At 36.7% G+C, this 16,412-nt stretch overlaps 1 protein-coding gene across 1 annotated transcript in view; it reads right to left on the bottom strand.

The window, feature by feature from the left end:
* Nucleotides 1-15,989, bottom strand: part of LOC121381597 (atrial natriuretic peptide receptor 1-like) — a 34,831-nt gene extending 18,842 nt beyond the window's left edge. Inside the window, exons 1-6 of the mRNA XM_041510933.1 lie at nucleotides 15,956-15,989; nucleotides 11,519-11,653; nucleotides 8,796-9,014; nucleotides 6,778-6,980; nucleotides 5,743-5,862; nucleotides 1,307-1,355 (exon numbers count right to left, since the gene is read on the bottom strand). Of these exons, the coding sequence (XP_041366867.1) occupies nucleotides 1,307-1,355; nucleotides 5,743-5,862; nucleotides 6,778-6,980; nucleotides 8,796-9,014; nucleotides 11,519-11,653; nucleotides 15,956-15,989 (760 nt within the window). The remainder of the gene's footprint in view (nucleotides 1-1,306; nucleotides 1,356-5,742; nucleotides 5,863-6,777; nucleotides 6,981-8,795; nucleotides 9,015-11,518; nucleotides 11,654-15,955) is intronic.
* Nucleotides 15,990-16,412: the final 423 nt, after the last annotated feature.

Raw genomic sequence — 16,412 nt, 5'->3', positions numbered from 1 at the left:
CGATGTAGTGTGTTCCCATGTATAGGCGTGGACATCGATGATATAATGTGGTTCTGTGTATTGGATATGTGAACAAGTGAAAAAAGTGCAATGTTGAACATGGTAAAGTATTTGAACAGGTGGTAGTACCTACTAAGTTGAGACAAGGCGTGATGAAGATCGGCCATGAAACAATAATGGCAGGACACATGGCTACAAAGAAAACTATTGACAGGGTTCAGCAGCACTTTTATTGGCCAGGGTTGCAAGGAGATGTACGACGATTCTGCCAGTCGTGTGACATATGTCAAAGAACCATTCCAAAAGGTAGAATAGGAAACGCATTATTAGGTAAGATGCCATTAATTGACAAATTTCAGAGAATAGCTGTGGATTTAGTTGGTCCGATTGATCCAATGACTAACCAAAAGAACAGGTACATATTAGTTATTGTGGATTATGCAACACGGTATCCGGAGGCAGTCCCGTTGAAAAAACATCGATACAAGAACAGTTGCAGAAGCCTTGGTAGGAGTGTTTAGTAGGGTTGGAGTACCAAAGGAAATTCTGACGGATAGAGGACACAATCACCTCGGATATGATGAAGGAGGTAGGAAGGTTATTATCTTTGAAACAGTTGACCACAACCCCTTACCATCCCATGTGCAACGGATAGTTGAAAGGTTCAATGCAACGTTGAAATCTATGTTAAAGAAAATGTGTATCGAGAGACCAAACGATTGGGACAGATATATTGCGCCACTGTTATTTGCATATAGAGAGGTACCACAAGATAGCTTAGGGTTTTCCCCTTTTGAGTTGCTATATGGTAGGATAGTAAGAGGCCCCATGCAAATTCTAAAAGAATTATGGACCGATGCAACAACCGATCCAGAAATCAAGACAACATATCAGTACGTAATAGATTTACGGACAAGATTGGAGGAAACCTGTATGCTTGCTCACCATGAATTGGAGAAATCATCGACAAGATATAGAAGACATTTCAATGCAAAAGCGAAAGATCGTCAGTTAAAGGTAGGAGATCAAGTGTTGTTACTATTACCAAAGTGTAAAAATAAACTTGAAATGATGTGGCAGGGACCATACAGAGTAGTTGAGAAGTTGGGAAAGTTAGATTATCGAATCAAAATGGATAACGGAAAAATCAAAACCTTTCATGTAAACATGTTAAAGAAATATTTGGATAGAAGGGTGGATGAAAAAAAAGAGAATGTAGAAATAGTTTGTGTTGCTGTAGTTGACGAGGAAATGATTGAGCCAGAGGAGGTAGAAAAGGTGGATAAACGGTTAAATGTGGTGTTACCATCCTTGAGTAGAACAGAGACTTGGGAAAGATGTGAACTTTCAAATGACTTAAATGTAGAACAAAGAAAGTCAATAGAGAAGGTATTAGAGAAATTTGGTGATGTGTTAACCGATATACCAGGAAGAACAACACTGGAAACATTTAAACTAGAGTTAACCTCGGCAGAACCAGTGCGAGTAAGGCCATACCCTATACCATATAGTTTAACAAACGTGGTAAAAGATGAGATAGAACAGATGTTAGAGTTGGATGTGATAGAGAAAACGAAATCATCTTATGCAAGTCCAATTGTGTTAGTGAAGAAAACCGATGGATCTTACAGATTTTGCACCGATTATAGACGTTTAAATCAAATAGTCGCATACGATGCTGAACCAATTCAAACATTGATGAATTAATGAGCAAAATTTCAACAGCAAAATTCTTTACGAAATTAGATCTCTGCAAAGGATATTGGCAACTCCCAGTGGAAGAGGAATCCCGGGATGCAACTGCATTCATTACACCACATGGTCTGTATAGATGGAAAGTAATGCCATTTGGAATAGTGAGCGCACCAGCAGTATTTTCACGCATGATGAGAACTTTATTGCAAGGTATGGAAAATGTACTAAATTATATTGATGACATTTTGATATACAATGAGACCTCACCTGGAGGTTGTAGAAGAAGTGTTTAAAAGGTTAAAAGATGCTAATCTAACAGCAAAACCTAGCAAATGCTTTGTTGGACATACGACTTTACAATTCTTGGGACACGTAGTTGGAAATGGAGAAATAGGACCAGAGGAAAAGAAAGTTATCATGGGAATATCAAGACCGCAAAACAAAAAGGAGTTAAGATCATTCTTGGGTTTAATCGGCAATTATCGAAAAAAAATTCCACGTTTTTTCAGAGAAGCAGTACCTTTGACCAATATGACAAAGGATAGTCAGGACAAGGTATTATGTTGGACAGAGGAAACGATTTCGGCCTTTCAGGAATTGAAGGACAAAATGTCGAAAGCACCAATCTTAAAGTTACCAAAGTGGGAGAACACTTCACAATGCGAACTGATGCGTCAGGTTGGGTGCGGTATTGATGCAGGAGAGTGAAGGTGAGTTATTTCCAGTATTATACATCAGTCGCAAGTTGAAGGAGAGAGAAAAGAGATATGCAACCATTGAGATAGAGTGCTTAGCGATTGTGTGGGCAATAGGTAAGTTTGCTCAGTATGTGTATGTACCGATTTTACTTTAGAAACGGACCATCGAGCATTGACATGGCTTCAGAAATCAAAGTTCGAAAACGCAAGAGTAACTAGGTGGGCGTTGGCTCTGCAACCCTACAGGTTTGTATGTAAGAGTATACAAGGCAAAGACAACCTGTGTGCAGATCTTTTAAGTAGATGTGGTGATAATGAGGATGTGGAATAGTAGAGCTGTCGGGGGGGAGAGATGTAGAAACGTGAGAGTAACTTTGACGTACTGTGACTTGTGATTGTTTATTTGTTATAATTTTATTCGGTGAAGTAAAATTTTAAGTAGGGGGGTGTGTCACAAGTCAAGGGTACTAAAATAAGAACCATATTATATTTTAGAACATTTATTGTAAATACTTGGGTAATTGAGAATATATTGTTGAACTGTGTGTCATAGCTTGCTAAGGCAAACTATAACACACAGTTCAGTAATTTGGAAGAGCTGTGGGCACACGTGAAGAACGTGCAATAGGCTAATCGTTTCTGGCACGAGTCCTTTTGTAGATGTTTTTTGTGACGCCGAGTCAAGAAAAATCAATATTTGGAGCGAGTGGACAAATTAACTGGTTATTCTTCCAATATAAGCTCTCAGATTTACTTTTGTTTTATTATTTTGAGCACTACACTATTAAATAGAATACGGTATTGGTAGTTACCTGTGAAATTCTGGTGTATACTCGCTATTAAATAGAATAAGGTATACACGTATGGGTGTAATTACCTGTGAAATTCTGGAGTATACTCGCTGTTAAATAGAATGAGGTATAAAAGTATATACTGTGCTGTTAAATAGAATAGGGTATACAAGTATAGGTAATTAAAAGTTAAATAGAATAAGGTATACAAGTATAGGTAGTTACCTGTGAAATTCTGGTGTATACTTGCTGTTAACAAGAATAAGGTATACAAGTATAGATAGTTACCTGTGAAATTCTGGTGTATACTTGCTATTAAATAGACTAAGGTATACAAGTATAGGTAGTTACCTGTGAAATTCTGGTGTATACTTGCTGTTAGATAGAATAAGGTCTACAAGTATAGATATTTACCTGTGAAATTCTGGTGTATACTTGCTGTTAAATAGAATAAGGTATACAAGTATAGGTAGTTACCTGTGAAATTCTGGTGTATACTTGCTGTTAGATAGAATAAGGTCTACAAGTATAGATAGTTACCTGTGAAATTCTGGTGTATACTTGCTGTTAAATAGAATAAGGTATACAAGTATAGGTAGTTACCTGTGAAATTCTGGTGTATACTTGCTGTTAAACAGAATAAGGTATACAAGTAAAGACAGTTACCTGTGAAATTCTGGTGTATACTTGCTTGGAAAAGTTCACTTCCGGTCGCAGTTTTGTTTGCTGCAAGAGTTTCATTCAGTGCAATAGCAAACAATATGACAGCATCGTACAGAAAGGTCGAGTGTCCGTCCGGCTGTATGTTCAACCACGAAGAAAATAAGAACGATAGTCAGTAAACGACATTATACGGGCATGAACATACGCAATGACCATACAAATAATAACAAATAATATGTTCTAAAATCCCCTTCACCATTATAGTCAATAAAGGGACTATTTCAGCCCTAGTAAGGCTTCCGTTTTCCCCCTAACACAATAAACACAAATCGTAGTTCTTACCTGTTTTTAAATACTATCTTATCTTAACATGTTTTACATATAATATACAAAACGGATAAACACGTTTAGAATGACCTGTGGTCGAATTATTTCAAATTTCGATTGGCTGTTGGAAACAAAATCGTATGTACGAAAATATTTAGACCAAAAACATAAATCAGTATTGAAGTACTACAAAACAATACGATGTCCAGAAATGCATTGGCTATAGAGACATTCATATTCTGACCGAAAAACAAATATAAGTAAATTGTATTTTGTCCAGTGACTACGTGTCACGATGACCAATTGTTTGTCTTCCAGGAGCCGAGGATTAATCAATCAATCAGTCAACCATTTGCAGGTTCAAGCATGACTGTCTTGGTGCCCATCCACCAAGATTCCCCGGTGGATGTGTCCAAGACAGGGGGCTGATGATTAACGGGCATTGCCATGGCACTACTAAAGCAATACATCTACCGGGCCCATATTTCCGTCGAACCTGTTCAAGAGCCATAACTGTGAAAAATGGGTAAATCGCCATGAAAGTCAAATTTGATCTGTATCAGTACATGGTAAAGCTATATACAAACATGTAGACTAAATATCTTGAAGGGACATTCCTGAGTTTGCTGCAATGTTTAAGATGTTATCGACTAACACAAACTTTTTAACGATTATAATTACATTTCAAATATATTTTTCTGCATAATGTATTAGTGGCTGTATATTAAACGTGTTTCTGATCATTCTAATATTTGTACTAGGTTAAATTTCATTTTATTTCCTAAAATATATTTTTTTCGTACGTACGTACGAAATTATTTGAATAGAAAATCCAGTTTGGGCTTCTTACAAATATTAAGATGACTAGAAACACATTGAATATACAAACATTGATATTCTAAAACAAAAATATGTTTAATATGTAAATTTAATTGTAGAAATATTTTATTAGTCGGAAACATCTTACAGTGCAGCAAACTCAGGAATGTCCCTTTGACGCATTGCAAAAAAAGGTCCGGAAAATATGCGAGACAGACAGCATACAGACGGAGACGAAACGCTGGAGCGGAAGCGGATTAATAAATAAACGTGTTCTAGTGTTGTTGTTAAACAAACAAAAATTTAACTATTGATCCATTTCTCATTCCAGCCAGTTTTCCATACCTGGTGTACTATCATGTACGTGTGGTGATGGATACAACATATATCGAATAGTAGCGTGTGTATGCAGTGATGGCAGCGGGTTTTCTCTCTCATTATGTTGTGATCCTGAACCGCATGTCCAAAGTCATAACAATGTCTTAATTGCATCGTTGCAATTTCTCACTCCCTTAATGTTGTCTTGTGTTCTTTATCCTATCTTTTAAAAGTTTATTTTTCTCGCTTGCTTGTATCTTTACAAAGCCTTGGCTTCCTTCTATGCATATTCCACGAGTTACATTTACTTGATTTACCAGTCATGGAACACTGGCTGGGAACACAAAACACAAAGAGAGGAAATACACTAACATATATTGCACGTCAAATAGCCGTGGGGTCATTTTAAACTCCGCTGTATTAATCGTTACCTGTTGGAAGGCATTTACCTCCAATGGCCGTGGCAAGGTTGAATTCTGAAAAATTTCGTCATAAGCAGTCTGGCCCAGCTGCATGCTTGGTCGTTCATTGAGAATATCCATAAAGGTAAACTGTGGATAGAAATAATTACAGATACAATACTGAATTAAATATCTTGATAAAGGCCAAAAGGAAAACAGTTGGTCTCTGGTGAGACCAAGGTTCCAGAATTGATGCGGCGAAGAGGCTTTTTTCATGGATTCATCTGACTTGATGCTCCCTCCATTGCCTTGGTAGCCTAAAATTATTTTACTTTACATTTCCCATTAGCGAAGGCAAGTTTTAACACTGCGACTTTGGCAGCAAATATTTTAAAAACAAGTCATGCTACTAATTCTGAAAAACCAGGACCCGTTTTAGAGAGAAACTGAAGAAAGCTAATGATCCAAGCCAGTATATAGACCATTTTGAAAGAGAGAGAGAGAGAGAGAGAGAGAGAGAGAGAGAGAGAGAGAGAGAGAGAGAGAGAGAGAGAGAGAGGGTAAGGTGGAGATGGACAAAGATAAACATACATACAGATATAGACGGAGGTGCTGCAAGACGAGTTATAATATTCGAATACTATTATGTGCAATCTAGTCCAATGTTAATATCGACGTTGTGTTTGTTAGTGTCTTTGTAAACGAAAACAAGGGCTAAGCTATTTAGTCTGACTAAACAATGACTCTACATATTTGTGTTAACTGTACTAGCGACTTGGACTTGTTTCATCACGCGTATAGAAAAACCGAACCTAGCTATTATATATCGCATGCTCAGAAGAACGAGCGCTTTCGATTGCGACTGATCGCTGTTGTGTATATCTCTTGACGGCGAGCAGTTACGAACGTTCGTCGTCCTGAACATGTTACGTGCATAATCCATAACATTAATGCATACATGTATATTATACCTCAAGTTGTCCTTTTATGTTGTTCCACTAAATACACAATATAGATATGAGACACATGTATTGTGTGTTTTTTAGCAAACATAAAACTGCTTACAATAAGAACGTTGTTGAACGCTTTACGTGCAGCCTCATCACGACCATCATTTCCTCTCCACAAATGTCCGTTCTGCAACACCTTCCGTGACGTCACGTCCAGCTCCGTGAAGAGAAACTGGTAGTCTCCGTTAGTCATCCCATAAACATGGAACATCAACATGTATCGTCGGAGCTCTCGTTGGGGAATTATTATAAAGATAACTGCAATTCAGAAAATTGTAAACTGACAAAAAGAAAATCAGAATAAAAATACATTAATAGCACAACAACATCGACAACGGCAATGTTCATGAGGAGACAAATGACTATTCAAGATAGCAAAAGACTCATGCCAATTTCACCGGATACAGACATTAACTAATAGTTGGAGACATAATTTGATATCCAGTCTAATTAGTCCTCCGATACGTTCCCTTCCATAGTCCCATTATCTTTTTTTCCATGAACTCATTTTTGAAAAACAAAATATCACAAAGAAAAGGAAAAAAAAGAAAACACCGAACTTAGATCTTGAAATTCAAAATGTGTATAATTGTATAGTGTGGTATGACAATATGAAAATGAGTCCTCGAGATGTGTTCGACTCAAAACACAATGGTCCCCCATTTTTTCAGTATTTGCCAGAATTCTATTCTTTTTTTTCTTTCTGTTTTTTCAAGAATCGATTTGTTCATATTAATGATGTTTCCTGGTGGTCTTCCTGTCTGATCTAGTTAGCTTGCAGCTCAAAACAGGTATATATCTAATAAACACAAGCAGAAAAAACAAACGAAGAAAACTAACTAGATCCTATCTTTATAAAACATTGTTTTTGAGTCGTGTTAATTTTACCACACCTGGTGAAAAACGTATTTTCTTTAAGCCACTATTTCAACCTAGTGACTGTCAGTCCTACATACTAACCATATTTAAATGATGACAGTAAAGGAAACCAACTAATAGCATCAACATGAAAAGAAGCAAATGAAATCTCGCAGGCAAATAACAAACGGATATGGATTTATCTCGGATACGAAGCACAATCAATCAATAGTATCAGTTATCACAATTCACAAAACGTGATGCAATTGGTAACGTAGAACGTCTTAATAAGGAAATTTACATAATATTTGTTTTCATACTAATATCCTACTCTTATTTGCAAACACTTGAGTGAAATTATTGCAGCTAAATGTGAACCCCTTACGTATGGTATTAGACTAATCCATTTAGGCGTGCTTGAACAGTTCTCCGATTACCCACACCCACATACAGCTCAGTGGGAGAGCGTTCGCTTGAGGTGCGATAGTTACAGGATGCGCTCGTCTCCCCCGCCCCAGCCAGTGCCCACATGTTCGTCGAGCCTAGTGGTACAATCAGTCTGGGTTGGAGCTGTACTGCAATGAAACATTCCCATTGCCTCAGGTGGGACACGAACCCAGTACCTACCAGCTGTGATCACTAAACCAGCGAGGCCGGTTGAGTGGTCTAACATATTACATACACCATGGAATGACACGGTCAGTCTGGTTCAAGTAACAAAGCACCAGGTATGTTGTTCAGTTATTGCACTGTTTTCTGTCTGACCGTCAATAAGTTATCTGAACGACACAACTGTCATCAGCGACCAAGACAGTATCGCTGCACAATGTAGTCGAACGGGCATTTGGCAAAATAGAATTTGATTCCATCTATCTCTATCTAGTGCCTTGATTGAAAGTGTTAAAATTGTTTAACGACGCAACTAGATTCATTAATAAAACTATCGGCTAGTAATTCTGACTTAGAGTCTTAGAAGAAACTCGCTATATTTCCCATTAGTAGTGAGAGATCTTTTATACGCACTTCCCCACATATAGGACAAACAGCATCACGAACTTTGATATACCAGCCATAGGGCACTGGTTGACAAGGGAAAATAATCAACCAGGGAATGTTCCACCAATTGCAGGGAGGTTAGATCCTACTACTCAAGCATCTCAGATCAGACGAACATCAGACCCCTACCCTCCCCAGGGGCCAATGGAGACAACCTACTTCTTGCAAGTCTTTTTATGGCTTGCATCACTGGATGGATTTCTTCGCTGGGTGCGTTCTGTGACATCACAAACTCTTTGACCAAGTTGAAGTGCCTGTCCTGGACAAATTTCGCGATCATGGACTGCGCCACGGCCCTGGTGGACGTTGTGTCACCCGTGTACACAATGGCGGCCAGCTTCCAATTAAACCTGAAGCTGATCTCATAGAACATTTCCACTGAAATGAGAAACGCGTGGCCATACAGATCTTGATAATGATGATGATGATGATACTGATCATGGTAACGGTGGTGATGGTGATAAATATGCTAGTGGTGATGATTGTGATATTATGATGGTGATGATAAAGATGATGATGATGATGATGGTGATGGTGATAACAGTAATAATGCAATTATAGGATTACAATTAACGCTACTACAAATGTAGGGGATAGACGTTTACAAAAGTAAACAATCAAGACTAAAGTGTTTTATTAGCTGCGCCATGACGATCGGAATCGAAGCATTTCTAATATCGATTTGTCCAACGTCCGCCCGTCATTCAACTTTTCCTTTGTAGTCGGAGTTAGGAATAGGGCTGGTTTTGATTGAATTGTTCTGAAATTTGGTATAATAATCCTCTGAGGCATTCTCCAGAAACTAATAGAGATATGTTTAGGATATTTAGAAATTTTAAATTTGTTATTAAATGTTTTTAAAATTTAATAGAAAATGTGAAAATATATCTTCTCCAAGAGTTTTGATTGGATAGTTCTGAAACTTAGTACTATGATTCTCACGGGCAGTCTTCACAAACCAATAGAGATATGTTTTTAATTTTTTCAATTTTAATTGAAAGTTTAAAAATTAAATACAGATTCAAAATTGAACATTTCCAGTCTGTTTTAAAATGTTTAAATATAAAGTTTATCTCCGCTCTGACATTCGTCAATGGAAATATTTTCTAATACCGATTTCTGTTCTAGTGTCTGTCTGTGCGGAATCTGTCCGTCACCTTTTATTATGAAGTCTTATCTTCTTTCCATTAGATTTTTCTAATATTCTAAGGTGGTCTTTGCAATTTAGTTAATTATCTACAACTGACACAATTGGAAATTGAATAGCGGAACTCTGTAGGCTGATGGGTCTCTTGTTATGTTGGATACGCGTTCAGTACTGAGAGGTCTATCAACTTTCCAACGATCTGGGTCACGCTAGGGAGTATTATGTAATCGACAAAGATGTGCTATAACATTGATCAATATATTTAGCATCGTTCACTTCGGATCAACGTAATTGCCAGCTTGACAAAAACAAAATAGTCTCCTGTTCCTAAAACATATTTCATTTCCAGTACACATTTTATTTCAGTTTAAAATGAACGTCATATAGAAAGTTTGTTTTGTTTAACGACACCACTAGAACATGTTGATTTACTAAACATCGGTTATTTTATGTCAAACATTTGGTAATTCTGACATAAAGTCTTAGTGAGAAAATCCGTAACAAGGGACATTTTTATGAACCATCCCAGACATAATAACACATACCACGACCTTATATATATAGCATTCATGGTGCACTGGTTGGAACAGGAATTAGCCCAATCATCCCACCGGCGGTAATCGATTAAAGACCGCGTATCAGGCAAACATTTCACCACAGGGCTAAGTCCTGCCCCTATGTCTATAACAGCTTCTGGATGCCTATCAGTTGAAAAGTGATGAACAACATATGCGTGTGTATGTTTCTGTGTATGTGAGAGAGAGAGAGAGAGAGAGAGAGAGAGAGAGAGAGAGAGAGAGAGAGAGAGAGAGAGAGAGAGAGAGAGAGAGAGAGAGAGAGAGAGAGAGAGAGAGGGAGGAAAGGATGCTATGTCGTATTTTATGCTGCTCATCCAACTAGAATCAAATCAATATTTGACGGATTGACATAACAACAAGGGGCGGAAGGTATTTGCGGTTCATTTACAAGTTGTGAAACAGTCATTGGTACGGAAAATAGTTGTCACAAATAGAGCGCCCTGATTTGCCAATTACCCGTGTAAAACAAGAAGCGATCGATGCTGATTGAACGTCAATTAGCTTTAGGTGTTTTTTTCTTATTTTAATTATTCTTATTTTTTTTTTTTTAAATGAAACAATGTTTTATATGCCAAAAATATCAAAGTTTTCTGGCCTATCCAAGGACGTAAATTAAGCAGTTTGTTATTATTACGATAAAATGCACCAGCGGATTTACTCAATTCGAAATGTTGACATCATATCAGTTTGCTCTGTTTCGAGATATTCACAAACAAGACATTTCGGTGACCGAAAAACAAAAGGGAGAATCGTCCACCCTCCAAGCGAACATACCCCCAGCCCTCTCTTTAAGATACAAGCACCAAAATTGCCATAGCAAAAACCCCAAACACTCTCAACTTTGCACTTGTTTGAAGCTTATTTACAGATTAACATGTCGGTCACGGTGGACGTCCATTTTTAACAGAAGTATCTGTCTACATATCTATCATCTAATATGTCATTGTATAAAATCGGTACATGCCCTAAGGTAGTTAAGACGTTGCTGAAGGAATATTGCTCAACGTTAAGAGGGGTGGGGAGACTACTGGAAAGCTGAATTCATCGCTGTTATCAAACATATTCCCATAACAAAAACATATGTGTTATTCCGTTAGATGATTCTTTCCCGGTCATTCACGTGTGTTAATGCCACGATCGATCAGTTATTGTCTCACCTAGTGAAGAGATTGGCGGTCTGGATCGGACAAGTGTGGAATACTTAGTCTTGTTATCGACAATGTGTTGCCGCGTCTCCCAGCTAAATATTGGCACGTTGTAATAGGCGGCCAGATCAGCCACTGGCACCATTGCTGAAATATAGTGTATATGAAGGTTCTGCAGCTATTAAAGAGTTATACACGGGTTCAGCATATGCATTTTAAAGCATTAATATAATGGTAGTATTCCATTACTTTGGTCAAACTAATATAGTGATGGAAAGAAATAGGGGAACACACAAACAGTAACAACAAATATTGTCTGTAATCAAAACCCATACACAGTATGAGGAAGTTAAAGGGACAGACCCTAGTTTCAACCCGTGAAAATTAACACTAAGTTTAGTTAATGTACAACCCTGTAACACATTTGGATAAAGTTACAATTGAGTGAAATATGAGTCTGTGACTTTGAAATGGCGAAATACCCTCTAAAAATAGACTAAAACTCGACTCCATAACTTACTTCTCGGACGCATGTGCGTTTTTAAAAATATTTGAACTGCATTTTGTGATATTAAAAACACCAGGATGACCAAAAATCATGTATGGAAATGGATAATCAAAACAATAAAATCTAAGTAAAATATGATTTTAAAAATATGCCTTAGTGTTTAAAAACTAGGGTATGTCCCTTTAACCGTGATACTCTCAGTCAATCCCACATCGCATCGTTGTGTTGTATATAGGCGTAACTTCCCTAATAGTGCATACAATGCGCTCTCAGATAGCATGTGTTCCTGTTTTTCTTTACATCAGTTACATAATGGTTTCAAATAACAAAGTTACAAAAACTTTATACCAACTTTTTCCTAATAATGAACAAGCATAAAAGGTATATTATATAAACATAAATGTAGCTTAAATTCAGTCTGTTCGCTTATAAATGCAAAACGTTTATAATATACATGTATAATTTATGATATTTCTTATATTTCTTGAAATATAGAAACAAATGTATAATTATTTAAAAAATGAAAACCAACATAAACACATTTAAAATTACTATAACTAACTGTAGGTAATGATTTACCTTCAGAGCAAGGTGGGCCAATGATGACATCAGTGGTGCGATATTTAATGAGGTGATCTGTAAGAAGTCCAATGCTCCTCTGGCTATCGCATGCTGTATCAAGCCAAGTGATGCTATGTTGTAATGAAAGGTAAAATGTGTTACATTAAATACAGCGACCGGTTGTCACAGATACACATTCGAGTCTCATCTGGTATTTAAACATAATACATTATATACAATATCCCATGAAACAAATACAGGTTACTCGTTACACAAATACCAGCGACTATAAAATACATTAAAGCAAGCATAATTTCATATTAAATATTGTTGGTACATATAATTCCTAAAGAAAACAAGACAAAATGTTACTAAAACAAAACTAATATACAAATAAAATATACAAGAATGTTAGTGCCATAATACACAATTACATCCAAATAATTTCATCTCCTGTTTTAAACATTACACATTGGCTATTCGTGAGTTAACTATGCATAGGTTACATGTAGCTGTTTAACACAACTACATGTACACTTGGCGAAACATGGTACTTGTAACTTGGACAACGCACCTTTAAGAACACGAACTTGACCCTTGATTTGCAATACATATTTATTTTGCTCAGACATGGTTCATACATGTTTCATTGCCATTTTGTAAAGGCGTGTTTTCGTTTTCTTTTGTTTTTGTTTTTCATTATAACGAATGGTAAATGTAGCAGTGGTGCATCCGTTAGATTGATATATCAAACGGCCGTGGTATGTACTGTTCCATCTATTTAAGATATTACTTTCTGCTAAAGGAAAGATGCAGCGGGTTTTCTCTTCATGTTAAAATTATCAAATACAACAGCCGGTAATTAATTAAACAAAGCGTTCTCGTGGTGTTGGTAAACAAAATAAACTGTACAAAAATTGCATCCGTTAATTCTCGTCACAATATCTTAAATTCGTTTGACATTTTTACAAATAATTTTAAATTGTGGATGTCTTAAAACGGTTATGATAGTCTTCGGCTGTTTATTGTACTACTATTTATATTATGTTTTCCTCTATTTCTGATACGCGTTATCAAGTCCATTGTTATCACGACGTCTCCTAATTGGATTTATACTTCCTTGCAGCAACTCTGTGCAAATCCGTCTGACAAGATAATCTTTGGACACGCTCTCACACACACTGAAAGTTCAAGCACGAACCCCCTGGACACAAGTACTGACCTTGTCGCATGCCCGAGACCAGTAGGTATACAAGACGGTGAAGAAGATTATATTGATATGTCTTGGGGGAAGCTTTGGAAACACATTGTTTTGTATCGTCGATGTTCAAGAATGGCTACAGCACTGTGGAACGAAAGTAACTCTTTCTGTCGCCTGATTAAGATCATTGTGAATTTGCTTGGCATACACATCATATCGATTAAATACGAACCTTAATGCCATGTCTTTTCTTAGAACTATGAATATCTAAAAAAAAAATAGCAGTATCTACGTTATATTATCATACTAACTTAAGTTGCATATTTGTTCAAGATTGATTTCGTGGGAGATTTACATTAGTTAACAGTTTCGATATGATTTCAAAATCAACACAAATATGCAAATCCGATCAGGAACATGAAAACATTACATTCCACATCTGTATTGCTTAAATTCTTCTTCTTTTTTTTTTTCTGTACTTTATTAATACGTACATTGTATGTAATATATTAGGATTTAACAGACATTATTCAAGTTGTCTTTAAACTTAATTTAATGATGCGTTAATGAATAGTGCCACATTGTCAAGTTGTTTAAACTCAAACAGGTCCAACGATATTTCCAACGACATATTCGCTTAACTTTAATACATTTATCTAAACACATACTATACATCAATAAGGATAATGTTCAACATTGTACTTCTTGAACTATGGATATCTATGTTATCTGCCAGTTTGACCTTATGCGTAATTAAAAGTACGTTCTTATTAGCTTTATACCAACACACACATACATATAAATCATGACGAAAGATTTCTAGTTACAAACCCGTGATATAAGGGTCAACGTGATTGGTTAATATATTGAGGGTAGCATAATGCACTTACACTCTCTTTTCATCTATAACATTCCTTCACGTGTATCTAATTTAAAATATCAACGCCCTAACAACGTGGTCCATATTTCATAAAATGGAGAACGTATTACCACAATTAATAGAACAAATTTGCAAAGCTATACGCAGATTTCTGAATTGTATTTTCGTGAAATCAACACATGTACGGAGATATTCAAATCCTCATGCACGGCAATATCATTAAATCTCAGCGAGAAAACTATAATATGTGATCAGGGCCGTATATCTGCTCAAAACAGTGTTTGGTTCCATGAATCTCTATCTAGCACTCCGTCTATAGGAGGACAAACACCCAGACTGGTCTATTAAACCAAACCTAGCACTGGCCAGAGCTCTTTGCAATAAGTACAGTCGTGATGGCATGCGCTCATGAATCACTTTCATAACACTGATGATATGGAGTGTTCGCGAAGGGTGACCATACCCTGCCACACCGGTGGCACCCGTCAAAATATTCACAGACTCAAAATATGGTCGGTGACAATGATGCATCGTATTTAGTGGATATAGCCTTCAAATGTCTACTATATAACTGTTTGAATGCTTCAGGAGTCCCTGGACATCAGAACCCTGATGAATCAACTTTTCGACTGTGTAAACGTGCCCATATCCAGTGAAGGTTCAAAAGCTTTTAACTGAATCAGTCGAAAAAGACAAGTAAACATACGGTAGTCAGAAAGAAATACGAAACATTATTATTATTATTATTATTATTATTATTAATAATAATGTTTGTTATACAACGTAGGTATAAACCTTGAAAGTAATGTCTTGTTCACTAGTAGTAGGTAATTAACTATTAAACGCGTATAACCTAATGCATGCAGCGAGAAGCTAGCACACACCCACCCCACACACACACACACACACACACACACACAGACACACACACAGACACACACATACACACACAAACACACACAGACACACACACTCACACAGACATACACACAGACACACACACATATACACACAGACACACACACTCACACAGACATACACACAAACACACACACATACACACACACACAGACACACACACAGACACACACTCACACAGACACACACACACACACAGACACACACACACACACACACACACACACACACACATGTACCCGACATCTACTAAACAGCAATCAAACAAGAGTGATTCGTGCATATTCTGAGACAAAAAGCAAATACAATCTACAATCAAGAACGTAGGTAAAACCATACACAAGGTTAGATTGATGAGTTTTGTTTTAACAGTGTACCTACCTGAAGGTGACCCAAACTGTGTTACTGAGGTCATTGTTCGAACTTGCGTTCTTCCAGCCGTTCGGCTCTATTATGTACAGATTAGGCAAATATCTGCTAGATTTGAATGAAGCAGAACTTATACAACTATTAAACTGAATGAAAATAATAACACTTAGTTACTATAGCAACCAATGCTTAATTAATATTACGTTCGAAAGAGCTTTGGTTTAATTCTAGGTTTTGATCTATTTTTGATCAGAACCATTATTCGTATTACAACATTAGTCCTTATTGCAACAAACACCCCAGATTAGAAATATGTTCACATACATTGCTATTGGCTTTTAAATGCATTTATGAGATTATTGGAAAGCTTTCAGCCTCCCCAGTTTTAAACAGTTTTAATGCAGGACCAAATTTGAATAACTATAATTCATTTATAAATTTGACAACTTAATATTGCCATATAAAGTGA

Source organism: Gigantopelta aegis, chromosome 9 (assembly GCF_016097555.1).
Source record: "Gigantopelta aegis isolate Gae_Host chromosome 9, Gae_host_genome, whole genome shotgun sequence".
Lineage (NCBI taxonomy): Eukaryota > Metazoa > Mollusca > Gastropoda > Neomphalida > Peltospiridae > Gigantopelta > Gigantopelta aegis.
This window is presented reverse-complemented; position numbering and strand designations above follow the sequence as displayed.